This window comes from Carassius gibelio, chromosome B7 (genome assembly GCF_023724105.1).
Source record: "Carassius gibelio isolate Cgi1373 ecotype wild population from Czech Republic chromosome B7, carGib1.2-hapl.c, whole genome shotgun sequence".
Taxonomy (NCBI): domain Eukaryota; kingdom Metazoa; phylum Chordata; class Actinopteri; order Cypriniformes; family Cyprinidae; genus Carassius; species Carassius gibelio.
The window spans coordinates 8409067-8424136 of NC_068402.1; the positions used below are offsets into that span (position 1 = coordinate 8409067).

The 15070-nt window shown below is 37.9% G+C and overlaps 2 protein-coding genes across 2 annotated transcripts in view; both read right to left on the bottom strand.

The window, feature by feature from the left end:
* Window positions 1-329: 329 nt before the first annotated feature.
* On the bottom strand, window positions 330-9822 carry LOC127961518 (E3 ubiquitin-protein ligase arih1l-like). The gene is made up of 14 exons (XM_052560680.1): window positions 9418-9822; window positions 6723-6790; window positions 6445-6589; window positions 6197-6289; window positions 6052-6107; window positions 5896-5962; window positions 5194-5300; window positions 4862-4904; window positions 4654-4725; window positions 4169-4299; window positions 4021-4078; window positions 3610-3870; window positions 3288-3400; window positions 330-2383 (listed from the first exon to the last, which is right to left on the bottom strand). Exons 1-14 carry the CDS (start codon window positions 9715-9717, stop codon window positions 2299-2301), a joined length of 1599 nt encoding a protein of 532 aa, XP_052416640.1. The 5' UTR covers window positions 9718-9822; the 3' UTR covers window positions 330-2298.
* Window positions 9823-11197: 1375 nt separating this feature from the next.
* Window positions 11198-15070, bottom strand: part of LOC127961519 (diacylglycerol lipase-alpha) — a 40863-nt gene continuing 36990 nt past the window's right edge. The window contains exons 19-20 of the mRNA XM_052560681.1: window positions 14901-15064; window positions 11198-14167 (exon numbers count right to left, since the gene is read on the bottom strand). Of these exons, the coding sequence (XP_052416641.1) occupies window positions 13117-14167; window positions 14901-15064 (1215 nt within the window). The 3' untranslated portion in view covers window positions 11198-13116. The remainder of the gene's footprint in view (window positions 14168-14900; window positions 15065-15070) is intronic.

Genomic DNA, 15070 nt, shown 5'->3' on the forward strand with positions numbered 1-15070 from the left:
AAAATAATTCAATAATAATAAATAATAATTATTGCTATCCTCAAGTTAACTCTATATATTAGAAATAATATTTTAATATTTAATCAGCATCATTTACAAATGATTGCAAATACATTATATGCTTGTAATCACAGTGAACCTTTCCTTTTATATTATAGAAATAAGATAATTATTATTTATAATATTTATAAACATTAATATATTGCTATTATATCAATTAAAGATGAACAAATGAATGAAATTAATATAATGAGCAGTACATATGCAAATAAGTTTGACTAGACTGATAGACAGAGAAAAATTCCAGATAGCATCAAACGAAACACAAATGCTTTTTAATGAGATTTATTTAAATAGGACATTTTTTTATAAGAATGGTTATAACACAGGAAAGCCATCGTAGGTGAACATTTCTCTAAATCAGAGACTGTTCACTTTTAATTCATATATTCACACTTTGGTGAAGAAAGAAAAATCTCATCTGCCAGCACAGGCAACACTGCCGTTCCTCACTTGTGTTTTCTTTTCCAATAAGGGATTCATAAAACATGAACACAATCTTCACGGAGGCCAAAAAATGGGACATTAGAATTAGCTTCTGTAAGCTATCCTACAAACCCAGTTCAGACGCAAAGGTGCTTGATGCACTGAGAATGATTACCATGCATTGGGTTAGGAAATTACATACAGAAATGGAAAACTGAGAAAAATTATATATATAAAAACAACAACTGTTCACATACTGTACTGAGCTCGATCTCTCTTGCCATTTCTGATATTAGTGTAAACACAGCGTTCATTTTTGCCCTATTAGTTTCACAGAAAGGCCAAGTTTTTGTTCCTCACAGCCAGGCTTGACTATGCAGTGTTTCGGTTCGATCTACTCTACATAGTGCTCGACAGTCAGTACCAGTGAGCCTCGTAACCACTTAGCAGTTACGTAAAGAAATACAACACAGTGCTTTCAATATATCATCTGCCTTCTCTCACACTACAAAAGGTGCATACATGTAACAAGGAAAACAAGAAACAGGTCAAAGCATTTGAGACTTTAGTTGTCAGTGAGTGAATGTCACTCAGGTTTGCTCTCATGGAACATCTGGTAGTGTGTTCGCTATAACAGCTGTCGAAAAGAGATAAACGTCTAGCCAAACATCAACTAAAACGAGATGGTTCATAAAAACAAGCGAGTGAGTGGATGTTCCAGTCGATCTTAGCTCAAACCAAACACCTAAAATGTCCACATCCGGAATTGCATTTAACAAAGAGAGCAGTTGGTTGAATCTCACGTAAAGAACATTTCCAGGTCATATTTCACCTCAAACACAAATCAATTTGATTTGAATATAGAAAATATTTTAGGAGAACACTGAATAATTTTTTATGGTGTGGAATTTGTAATAGAAAAAGGGACTAAATTGTTTACTATAATACCCAAATTAAGTTGTTTTGCATTTTGGTAATGAGAATTTTGTTAAAATTTCAATGGATTTAATTAAATGATGTAAACTGGTTCAAAAAAATAAGCTTAATTTTCTTTATGCAAAATATACGTTATTTTCTTCCTTTTAATTTTGGGGTGAAAAATGACCCAGATATTTCAGTGTGAGATTCGTGTAATTCTACTTTTTATCCTTTGTATATTTGCATGTAATTAAGGCTACTTTTACCCTTCCTTTGATTCAGGTGTGCAACGTTCTGAAAAGGTTGTTAACCTCCAGCAAAAAAAAAGTTAAAAAAAGAGGCAAAAATGTCACGTGGCCTCTTCTCATGTTGTTTAAACACATTCTTGAATATCTGTACATAAATATTTTTCCAAAAAAAGATGCTTCCCCCTCCATGTTCCATGCATGTGTGCCATTTACAGCTGGAAATACACACTTCTGCATAAAGCCACCCAACCAAGCATTCCCAAAACACAACACACTCCGCATGGCTCGGACCTGTAGAGCTATGCTTAACACAAGCCAATCTCTACTCCAACTATAAAAACAACTTCAGACAAAAAGCACAAAAAACAATCAAAATCAAATAAAAACAGACTACTGAAGAATCTCCACAGAAAGCTCGGAGAATGGAATACATTTCTGAGCAGTTTCGACGATCAACACTTACAGACTGCAATACTGACGTAGGAGTTGTATTTGAATACTCTCTTTTTATTTCAGTAAAATGAAATTAAACTCTAAATAACAGCAAAAATCCAGATGCCATGTAAAAAGGATGCAACATGGAGAGGGGTTGTGGTGATGGCCGACTGGAGACCACCCTCCGAAGCTGGTGACGCAGCAGTTCTGCTCAGTCTTCAATGTACTCCCACAAGTCTTTCTCATAGCCCTCGTGAACGTGCTGCAGCAGCACTCGTCGCCGGCTCTCACAGTATCTACACGGGAGGAGAAACGCAGGGGAAAGTCCTGAAATGTGAGCAGTGTTGAACACATTTCTCACAGGAACCGTTCAACAATGAATGTCGAGTTAAACTAAGATAGATAGCTTTCTGTAAGGGCATTTTCACTGGAGAATAGAGAGATAAAATAGGTTTGTAATTGGATAACCAACTCTGACAAGAAGAAAAAGCAGCATGCACATGAAAAGATCCAGGTTCAATCTTACTTATTACTTACATATTTTCAAAGCCAGTACGATGCATTTCACTTAACTGTCAATGCATTTTCAATGAAGACAAGATGCATTAAAAATTCATGTGGCTGCAAATTTAATTGAACACATACAGATGTGTATTATATAAAATCAAAAATGTTCTTTTGGAGTCATTGCGTTATTTATTAAGAATCATGACATTCATAATTAGGTTTTTCTACACAGCTGTCAATGTATTATTATTATTTTTATAAATACATATATAAAATACAAATATAAATAAATATATAAATATGTATAAAAAATAACTACAGGTTTATTAGAAATTATAGGTAATTTAAATCCTAATTTAAAATAAAATTTGCAACTGTTTTCAGAATTCATCCAATGTGTCAGTCACTAAATGTATTATTACGTTTCCGTAAATTGAATTAAAGCTGAAGTAAAATGTGAATACGAGATGGAATTTAGAAAATTGAAAGTGCAATTACTAAACGTCATACTGAAATATAAATCAATTCAAGCTAAACAGATATTTTATAAAAGGACAAAAGCACAAAAAAAATTATTAAAACTAAAAACTACAAATAAAAGCCAATTAAAATAACAATGCAAATTGTGTGCATTTTGAAGAAAAAACAACAACAAGACACACAAATATCGGGATTTTTGTTTAAATTTCTCACCTATACTTATCCTGAACTTTCTGTTTAATATCTTGCAAAGAATCCTGGGAGATATCTCGCTCTAGATAACCCGAGAGCACCTCTGTAGCGTTCTCCAAATCAGCCTGATTGTTCTGGAAAATCAACAACAGCAGTAAGATTGTGTTGATTTCTCTGACAAGAGTAAACAATGTAACGCTATAAGAAACATTAAGTTTGAATGTTATTCCCACCAACAGCAGACAGGTGGAGCATATTGGAAACCTATCCAAAAACAGTCATTATTTTTGCAGCTATAAAACAGTCAACCACATGCAATTAAAAAACTTGATTTCCCTCTCACCTCGAAAATGATGGACTGGTTGTTCTTTTTGAGGTAGAAGGCGAAGACGTAAGTGAACATGAGCGTGGAGCGACACTGGCACAGCACATCCACGGCCTTCTTCAGGAACTGCACCTCGATCCACGACATGTTGTGCTGCTGCATCTCCTCCATCTTCTGCTTCACCTGTGCATACAACTTGTGTTCGAAGCGCAGACTCTGCATGTGGTTCATGTAGCGGTTGCAGTAGAAGAGGTAGCGCTGCAGGGCTGCACGAGATCGCTGTGACATGGATTCATTCCAAAGAGAACAACAGTTACAGGCCGTGATTTGCTCTGAAAAGGGAGAAGTCATGCTTTCCTGCAAGAGCTAAGCTGAGTCTCCTTGGATAGATAAAGGATGAAATGTTGGGTCGAATAATGCCTAAAGTACCTCTTGAGCATCTCTGGCTGCCTTTGCATCATCTTCATTGTAGCGATTGCAGTTGTACCTGTAATCAGAGTGATATGTACATGTTACTCCACATGACATGCATATAAAAATATAAGCATTTATTTATTAAGAGGGGAAGCAGACTCACCAAGCAGAGCCGTGAGGTTCCCAAGGGCCGAGACAAACCCAGCAGAACTCTGCTTTACAACTCTGGTTTCGACACACCATGTGATTACAGCCGCCGTCTTTTTCAATGGTCACATGACATTTGGGACATTCCTAAGAAAAACAGGAATACCCACATGAATTAAAGGGATGTCCTGGGTTTACTGACATGTTCACATAACAATCTATTGCATGCTACTGATTCAAATTTGATTTATATAAATAAAGATATAATATTGATTGACTAAAGTACACTTTCTAGATTTTCACTCTTTTGTCCAGCATGTATCTGTTCTGCCTGTCAAATAAATGTAAATAAATTTGTTAAACAAATGGCCAGACCTGTTTAACAAGGTTAAACAATGTTTTTTTTTTTTCTGAAGACACTTTGGGCTTTAAATAGAACAACTTTCCCTTTGTCACAATAAATGATATCAATTTTATCAGTGTTTATGTACATCTCAGTACCTTGGTATTTGCTGCAATCCAGTTGGATGTTTCACTGTCATCATCACACTTCTTTATCCACTTCCTCAACCACTTGAAGAGAAGAAATATGATTAAAGATAAGGAACACCTCTCAGGACAAATCTAATATCAATTTCAACAATGGAAATAATCGAACCTAAAAATGAGTGCCTAATGCTAACGCGACAATGATTAGATGCTAACATACCTTGCATTTAACAGGGTCATGCCAGTTCTCTCCACAATTGAAACTATTTATTAAGAAAAACAAAAAAATAGATGAAATGTCATTCACCTAAAAACAAAAATACTGTCATTACTTACTCCACCTCGTGTCGTTCCAAAGCCATATGCTGTTATTGTTTGGTGCATATTAAAAATAACAGCACACAGCTGATGTGGAGTAAATAATGACAGGAAAGGGTGCACAGCAGAACAAACTGCTTATACTAACATCATTGTTGCAGTGTTAACACACAAAGCTAAAGGATGTTGCTGATCCACTGAAGCGCTGCACTGCATTCTGCATCAGACTCTTACCAGAACTGTCTCCCGCATTTGCAGCGAACTGGTTTGGCATCAGGATACTGAACTTTGATCACATGGTGGCAGTCAGGAGCTGGACACCATCTCAACAGTCTGTTACACTGCAGAGGAGCAGAGAGACAGACAGTATTACATATATACACACCGGTATTCATGCCATTCTAAAGCTTAACCACAAAAGCAACCATATATGATTTCTAGATTTACCACCAGAATGGTTAATACATTTATTACACTTTCTTTAAATTTTCTGAGTGTGTTAAAAAGCCTTGTAAAAAACGTTAGGAGAAAATTGTTAGCTTGAATGCAATGATTTGATTTATTACAAAGATGCAGTTTTTCATGTCACAAGAGGTTAGTTAATTGATGGACTGGAGTCATTGTGGATTATTGTGATATTTTATCAGCTTTATCAGTGATGCAATGCTAAATCTCTCCAAATCTGTTCCAACAGAGCAACTCATCTACATCTTGCATGACCTGAGCTGAGGGTGTCAAACTTCAGCAAAGTTTCATTTTTGGGTGAACTATTCCTTTAGTTTATTACTAAATGTATAGATTAAAAAATGTATTTATTCTTTCTAAATTAAAATTCTCAAATGCTAAATGATTTGAATCTCTATCCAAGCTAATTCATGGAGTTGCAAGCAAGTCAATAGCATTTTAGACACAGTTTATGCAATAAAAACTTCTTACCTCTACAAAACTATTTGTGATTAAATGCTGATACTTCAACTTCACTTTAGAATCTGTGATCAGGCGCCTACAAAATAACCCATAAAACATCTTTTAAAAAAATGTATATAGAACAAAATCTTAAAATAAACAAGCTAAATTACCCAAAGCACTTACATTACAGTGTTATCATCAACCAAAATATCACAATTGTGAGCAGGACACGAGATAGTCTGGAAGAACAAAAGCAAAAATAAAAAACAAAATTAAGTGGGGTATCAGATTGTAACATCAGATAGCAATGAGCTGAACAGAAGCCCACCTGTCCCATCCCTTCCTCGATGATTTTGGTGGTTAAGTAGTCGCCCCAGCACTGCATGCAGAACTTGTGCCCACATTCAAGGCCTGTGAAATACTAGGAAAGGAAACACACATTCCTGCCGAATAAGTCACAGAGTTGTGCAAACTGAGTCACTTCAATGGACTTCAGTTTTATTATCACAGGCCTTCCTAAGGAACTGGTGAAGATTTAGGAGCGGTAGTGAACAAGTGACCAAAACTGACACTGACCGAGTTTGAATAGTTGAGATAGCAGATCTGGCAGGGCATATCCTGACTGGAGGAGCGTGTGCTCATTGGTCGCATTTTGGGCTTTTTACTGGGGTTTATGACGTGGCACTCTGAAAACAACTTGTCGAGATTTCCATCAAAGTACCTGCAACACCATGTAAATGTAGCTCTTTCAAACAGCAAGCAGACCAGTCATAAATGTCCTTTAACCAAGATATGATAAATTTTTATGACAACATATACAAATATAGTAAAATAAATGAAGTAAAATAACTTGCCTCTCCATAAGCTTCTCTTTGTCCCAGTTGAAGTGACTGAGGAGGATTCTGGTTATCGTAGCTGGGTTCTAAAAAAGACACAATACTGTTTACCCTGCAGCCATATTTGCGATGCCTCTGGCAGTTATTCTGGGCATCCAAGTCTTATCTGCATGAATCGGGAAATCCTGAAACATTAAAAACTGCTTGGCTCTTTAATTCATTTCATGAGACAGGAGGACTTATGCCATATTGCATTTTGCACCTCCTCCCATTCTTAATTTGAGTGCACCATATCTTAAGTCTTTGGTTACTTTGAGCAACTTTCTGGACTTTTATAAAGTTTTTATGTTGTGTTAATAAGGTACCAGACTTAGTTAGTGCTTTTGAGGAAAAACTAGTGGAAGAGATTTTTTTTCTTCTTTTAACAAATAAGATCACTGTTAGTAGGGGGGGGGGGGGGGGTGAAATGCTCATTTTCACTCAATATCCTGTTAATGTTGAGTACCTATAGAGTAGTACTGCATCCTTCATAACTCCAAAAAGTATTTAGTTTTATTATATTCATAAGAGAAAGATGGTCTGTACCCATTTTTCCCAGAAAAACACGAGCGCCTGGAGGCGTGACGTGTGGGCGGAGCTAAAGAATCACGAGCGCCAGTAGGCTTTTGAGTTGAGAGCATGTGGAAGCTGTGACAGCTGTGAAGGCTGAAACTGAACGAGAGCAGCAGCAGCAACGACTCGCTCCGAGCGGGGCTCGAACCCGGGTCTCCGATGGGAGGCGAACGCACTAACAAGGAGGCAGAGATATTTTAAGCAGTTTTATTCATAGCCTGCGGTTCCAACACACAATCGTGACCCTTTTTCGTTGGGATTGCATCATCCTTAAGAAATAAACGATACGCAAATCCGTCGTCAAACTGGGCTTTGTTTGTAAAACAAGCATTTTAGAAATGCAGGGAACAAACACAAACACTTGCTCCGATCAAACTCCGTTGATGCTCTGTAAAAATAAACTCCATCCACTGGTCCCTTGATGCTGTTTTTTCTTTGGTAATCTGTGCAGGGTTGTCTTGCCCTGGCAACCAAAAACACACTTCTTTTGTGACATTTCGCGACGCTCTCGCTCTGATCAGTGATTGTCTGTGCACAGCCTCTCAGTGCTCTGCTATACTTGAGCGCGCGCTCTTCCGGCAAACGTGCCCTTAGGACCCATATAAGGAAATTCTGCTCCATCTAACGTCACACAGAGCCATACTCGAAAAAAACTTTCTGTAACCTGTGACAAACCGGAAGGAGTATTTTTGGAACAGAAATACTCCTTCAAACCTACAACTTAATTTTTGAAACTTTGTCCATGTTTAGCATGGGAATCCAACTCTTTAACAGTGTAAAAAACTCAGTATGCATGAAATAGCATTTCACCTCCCCTTTAACTGAGAAGATGCGCCAAAAAACGCTGAAAATGAAGAGGATTTGCGCATCAGATGCGCATAACGATCGGCCGATCGTGATCGGAGCACCCCTAACTGTTAGAGGAGCTAGGTTAGAATGATCCCAAATTTACCTTGATTCTAAATATCCCAGCATTCATTGTACAGCATTTCAAAGACAGTCTTGTTATTATATTTGTACACAGAAAAATTGGTGTAGAAATAAGTTTCACTCTTTATGCTAACTTTAGTCTTTATAGCCTTGACACGTTCTTTCATTACTGAAGGATAACAGATTTCATATAAACCACTAAATAGACAGTTCAGATGGTCTTTTTCTGTCTAAGAGGCTGATGCTTGGTCAGGATCAGCTGCAAAGTTATGTCAATCATCTGGAAACACAAAATAAGGTTTGACCCTCTTGACTGCTTGCAAATCAAAATGCCAAGCTGTTTGTCTGTCAAGCTATTTAAGTTTCAAAAGTGGGTGCCAAAACATACATTTGAGTAATTTCACTAATAAACACTTTTTACAAATCCACCATTAAGCCTTTAACAGCTCAACATATGGATGATATAAAATAGATTGTATAGTTTTATGAAGACACATTTTGAGAGGTTCATCTAATAAACTCCCAACACAAAGCTAATACTTGGAGGTTTTCCATAAGCTATACAAATTGATAAGTACCTTATCTTTACAGTTACTTTAAATAAAGTGCCAAGCGTGTTTTATAAGCTTAAAACTGTCAAAATCTTAACAAATGTGTCATTTAACGTTAGCTGCAGTCATTGTAGTAGTACTTCTTCAAAAAATAAACTAGCATAATGCACACTGCCATTTGATTCATGCTACAATTTAAACACGATTAAATGCATACGATACGTTTAGATAATATCCATAAAAGCTATCAACTAACATAAAACACAATTTCATCTGATTAATAACACAATTTTAACAAGATTTTAAACATACGATACGTTTGGTGTAGATTACTATAAACAATAACTTAGCTGTCAAATAAAACTCAGTATCTGTAAACTGGGTCGCGCTAGCAGAATTTTAGCTGAAAAAGGGGGGAAAAATAACCCAATTAACGTTATTTTTTATTCACTTAAAAAAACACAAGGCGCCAAAACATAAAAGCAGTCAATAAATCAAACGAATGGTTACCTTCGCACCATTAGACCTCTCATGTCAGTTAGCCGCTAATGCTAAATGCTAACAGCATCAGTCCTCCACAAACTCCCAGGAAAAAGACAGTAAATATGTTTGTTAGCTACCTGTATGACCTCGTTGACCTCCCTGATGCACTCCACCATGTGCTGGAGGATCTGCTCGGTGGTCAGCACCTCGAAGCGGTAGTCCTCCTCCTCCTGGCCGGGCCCCAGGCCTCCTCCTCCTCCGCCGCCGCCGCCGGTGTCAGCGCAATCTTCGGCTTCTCCTCCAGCCACAGCCGGGTCCAGCAGCTCCTCATCCTCGGCCTCCTCTTCCCCGCTGTCCTCGCTGCACTCCTCCTCCTCCTCCTCTTCCTCATCCTCTTCATCATCGAACTCATAATTGTAGCCCTCGTCCGAGTCCATGTCTCAGTGTTGTATTGTGAATGTGATAAAGTGTGAGTGTGTGTTGATGTTTGACCTGCGCTTTCCTGACTGAGTGAGCGGATCCCTAGTAGAAGACAGGGTTGCCAGGTTTTCACAACAAAACCCGCCAAATTGCTACTCAAAACTGGAGCCTCCCCCATCCCCCGATAAAAATTGCGTTCCGGTGGATATAATACACGTTTTTTTGGCGGGGTTCCTCAGGTAAAATACTAAGTTTAGGGGAAAAATATCACGTTAATGGGGTCGCTTCCACCCTCGGACGTGAAAAACAATCCACGGCAACAGTGTTAAAATTTCCCCGGGGACAAAACAGGGACTTGGCAACACTGATTACAGACCCGCCGCGTCACTGCTGCGTCACTCTCTACGTACGGTCATCCTCGCATAAAAGTGCGTTTACAGATAAACAAATTCTTCTTATTATAAAAAATATTATACTGCTTCTTCGGCTTATTATACGGCTTTTATTGGTTGATATAATGTTCGTAATAAATAAATAGATAAATCCTCACAAGCCGCTGTCCTAGTTCGAAATCCTACTCATATGTTGAAAATAATTTTTTCGTTTTTTACAATAGGCCTAGTCTACCTAATAACATTAGATGTGAAAAAATTAAAAAGCTGTATTATCTAGTATTACTAGTATTTTTTTATTTACTTTTTCAACTTCTTCTTTTCTTTATAATAGTAATAATAATACATGGTGCAATTCCATGATTGGGCTACATAGGCCCTAAAACCCCTATAAAAAAAACTATATTTCTTATTAAAAAAACAGCCAGTGAAAGGAAATGCTTAACTTCAATGAAACACTAATTGCAGGGTTATTACAGTTTAAATAATACATAACCTGTAAACAAAATAAAATATAAAAACCCTTATTTCTACTTTCCTAGGCAGCATTTATATATATTTTTGTCTACTTTAACTTGTAAAGCTATAACTGAAATAAAAATGAATAGAAATGACATTTCTAGTTTTTGATCTTTAAAATGAGCTACTTAATAAAATTAATTATAATTAATTTAATATTAAATCAATAGATTGTCAAAATCAAGATTTTGTGGGAATTCAATTGATGGGATCTAGAAGGTCTTGACCTCTGAGGTCGGACAGACAAAAATCATTAATACAGACATTTTAAGTGTCAAAAACATTAAAATCCTTGTTAATACACCCCCCCCCCCACAAAATATTCACTCACTCTTCTTCTTGTCATGTTGTAGAAATATTCCAGATAATGAAGAAAATGTTTATATTCTGTTTTAATTTGTCAAGCTTTCTCTAATGAAGTGAAGGTCTTTAAGCCAATGAGCCATAAAATGAGTTACTCTTTTTTAAATAATAATAAAATCAATTGAATATTGTATTGCCATTATGTTGTAAACTTTAAGTTATTAAAACATCCAAGCATACCCCTAGACAGCTTAATAAACAAAGGCAAGAGAAACAAAGTCAATCAGAGATTCATATGATTTATTCTATTACAGGCAGGGCAGTGTAAGTGTGTGCATTTAAATACATTCTCATTCTTGAAAGTTGAAAGACTGGCAGGGTATTTTTATTTTTTTAAGAATGAATGTTCAACCATTATGTATTTTTCTGAAGTCAGCATATCAGATTTTCATTCCTGAATAGTCATAATTATTCTCTGTTTATAATTAATACTGTAGATATATCAATATAGCTATACATTTGAGATAAATTCATCACTATGGTACATGATAGAGCTTTTTATTGATAAGTCCCAATGATTTTATATTTATTTTGAACACAACAACTAAAAACAAGACAGTATTTACACTCACGTGAAAAGGCAATGCTATACACAACTTTTTGTGAAAAAGTACAGCTGTCACAGCTTATTAAGATGTTTAGTCACAACTTAAAAAGAGTAATTTAATAAAGCAACAATAAAAGAACAGGAAAATAAGTTGGGTTTTTTTGCAAACCTTTGATCATTTATATTACATTTACATCAGAAAAAAATATTTGAAAAAAAGTTTGGTTTTGTCACATGCAGAATCCATAACCATTTATTAACAATTATCACATGCAACCAAAGCATGGGAATTGTGCTATAAAACAATTGACATAAAAAATAATAATAATAATAAATACTTGAGAACCGCAAAGCTCTTATGGTGACAAACTGCTGTACTTTTTCACACAACCACCCAAAAACTCAAACACTTCATCCTGAAACGATATATAAAAAGCAAGTCTAAGTTATTAAAATATTTCGCCATTGAGATAAACCACTATTTATTGTATTCTAGCAACAACAGTAGAAATGGTTTTTAAAAAAAGCAGATGAGAAGAAATCTCTCTATGCTTATTTTGCTACTGATTGCACGCCATACTCATACCGAAAGAGATTTTTCGCGAAGCACGCATCTCGTGCTTCGTAAAAGACATCGCAGATTCAAGCGAGCCATTTAAAGGGCGCATTTTGTGACTGGTGCACATCTTACCACTCAACGACTCTTCCTGATGCCGTTTGCATTTATGGGCAGTGGTTTTTAAAAATAAATAATAATGACATTAATTATCATTGTACATTAATTTCACAGAGTTCAAACATTTGACTTGTATGAAGTTGACCTTTTTGGCAATCGGTGGAAAAAGAAATGATAGAAAACTTGCATGCGTAAATTCAAGTGGGTTTATGTAAATACGAAATGACAAAAGTTAGCAAAATGAAACTTTTAACACGAGCATACAGTATTTTCTCATGCACAACGAGAACTCATAGATGTCCAACAAACCGTCAGTGCCACTAAGTACTCAGCAGGACATTCCACACAATCTTCAATAAAAAAAAAAAAAAAAAACACAATCCCCCAAAAATGAACAATTTACTATCTTTCGTCTGAGACGTCTTTGTCCGATTCTTCATTCTCCAAGGTCCTGAGGAAATGTACCCCACTGCTTGTTGTGTGCCCCCTCCCCATAACTCAATTATGTTAGTTAGTCTTCCCTTTTTCCTATCCCAACCTTTACCTTACATGGAACTGCCAACATTTGTGAAAGCTCGGTGTTCTGTGTCAATGTAAACATAAGCGTAACATTAGATTCAGTGTGAATGTAGGGTCATTTGTGCAAGCTTCTTGATATGCTAGCAACATCTTTAGTGTTTGAAGGAGCCCCCCAGCACCTTGTGTAATGGTCCTCCTTCATAATAGTGATGCACAAGACGCAATGCATTCAGACACGTCTTACAACAGTCAAAAAAATGAGGTCTTCTGTTCTTGATGAATCCGTAACTGTCCAGAAGTCTGGAAGGACTGGCCGCAGTGCTACGCATGCATGTTTCTACGATGGGTTCAGAAGGAAAAAGGAAACCGTAGGCTTAAATAAATAGATGAAAATGGGCCACTACACCATAGAGGACAACACAGTTTCTTTAGGGTTGGGACTAACAGCGGAAGTTCGTAGTGCAGACGTATGGTTGGTGGGTAGCACTCCGTCAGGAGGAGAGAAATCGTTGAGTTCTCCAGAAGATGAGAGCGGGAAGGATGGAGAAAGCGAGATGCCGGAGGAAGGGTCAGCCGAGCCGGCAAACGTGCGAGGGGGCTTGGGAACCAAGTTGGGCTCTAGAGTGGCTCTAGCCAGTAGCTGCCTGTCCTTGTCTGCGTTTTCCCCATGGTGTCCCTCAGCTTGGCTATACGATCCCCGTCCAGATTCGGATTCTGCATCGGAGAGCTCAAGAGGTGGAGAGCTGCTGCCATCCAGCCTAAATAGAGAGTCCAGGTACTGGGCAAACTCTAGGACCGCCTGACTGGGAGTGCCGTTAGGCAGCGGAGGAACTGGTGGAAGAGTCTGAGACCGGACACTCTCAACTTCTCCCTCTTCATACTCTCTATCCTTGGGCGTTTCTGGCATAGAACCAGTCCGGGATGCTACTGGGCAGGATTCTTCACTGTTAGGAACAGCTGATGGCTGGCAAGCCACAGGCGTTCCTGAAGACCGCTGGGAGTTCTTGTCCGGGCTGTCCGGCTGATCTACGATAGTTTGTCCGAGCGAGAGCGGAGAGAAGTTGACATGATGGGTGACATTGGAAGGTACTTCCAGTTCTGGAGGAGTAGGGCAGTATGGGCCAGCCTCGCCCAGTTCCCGGTCCAAGCCGTCTGCCGCCAGCAACTCCGTACGGGAACTCAGCGAAGGATTCTCTTCTGGGATGGTGGCGTTCAAAGGGAAAGGTAGACTCCCAAAACAGGGCGAGCCTCTCAAGGCGGCAGATGATCGTCGGGAGTCCAAGCTGTAAACGGATTCAGCGTCAGATAGACTTTCCATGATGGCCAAGGGGGCTTTTCGTTCCCGCAGCTCCACGGCCAATCGCTCACGGGCTCCGGTGAGCACCACGGGCACAGGAGGCGGTGGACACTCCGAGAAACCGTCCAGCGAGATCTCAGAACGGGCACAGGAACTACAGCAGGACAGGACAGGACAGGAAGTGGGCACAGGAGTAGAGTAGCATACGGAGAAAATAAACCGAGAACAGACAGACAGAGAGCATGGAGCGGGAAAAGAGAAGGATGATAATAACAAAATTAGGGAATTAAAAATAGTTTGCAGGGGGAAAAATGGATATTAAAAAAGAAAAATGCATACAAAAAGGAAAATAATGTCATAAAATGCAGGGGAAATAAAAAGTTGAATGGAAGAAAAACAAAAAATATTATAAAAATTATTAAAAATGTTATGCAATATGCATAATTTTATATGCATATATTTATATATATATATATATATACAAATAGAGAGAAGATGAAAAATAATATGTCATAAAAAAGTAAGGGTAGAAACAAATAAATATTTAACATATTAAAATCCAAAAGAAATCATTGAACAGGGAAGAGAAGGAAAAAATTAGAAAGAGGGGAAAAAAAGGGAAGTTTATGGTTAGGCAACACTAACGTGACTAACGTCTAGGCTGGTCTTTTCTACTGAACCAAAGAGGACGAGGGGGGAACTGTATAGTACCATACACTGTACCTCTGCAGTCGGCATGAGCGAGAAGGACAGGCAATAGAGTTAAAATCAAATGATAAGATATGCTTAAAAACAGCTAAAGAAAATCTGCATCATCGATCACTCATTGGTGTGTTCTGATTGGTATGTCAGATTGTTTCAAACTCTGATTGGCTTTCGTGACTCACCGGACACTACTGTTTCTGCGGTGATGTGTGGCAGGCGTGGGCTGCAGTGAATTAGACGCATCAAGGAAAACCGTTTCTGGATTCAGGTCCACTTCTGTGGGACTAACCATTATCTTAGCAGCTGACAGTAAAGCGGTCTTCCCTTTATTATAGTTTTCCAACACCTGCAG

Coding starts and splice junctions, on each gene's coding strand:
- LOC127961518 (XM_052560680.1), bottom strand. CDS start 9,717: ATGGACTCGGACGAGGGCTACAATTATGAGTTCGATGATGAAGAGGAT. Junction 5,963..6,051: donor GTTGATGATAACACTGTAAT/GTAAGTGCTTTG, acceptor GTTATTTTGTAG/GCGCCTGATCACAGATTCTA. Junction 5,301..5,895: donor TCACAAATAGTTTTGTAGAG/GTAAGAAGTTTT, acceptor GCTCCTCTGCAG/TGTAACAGACTGTTGAGATG.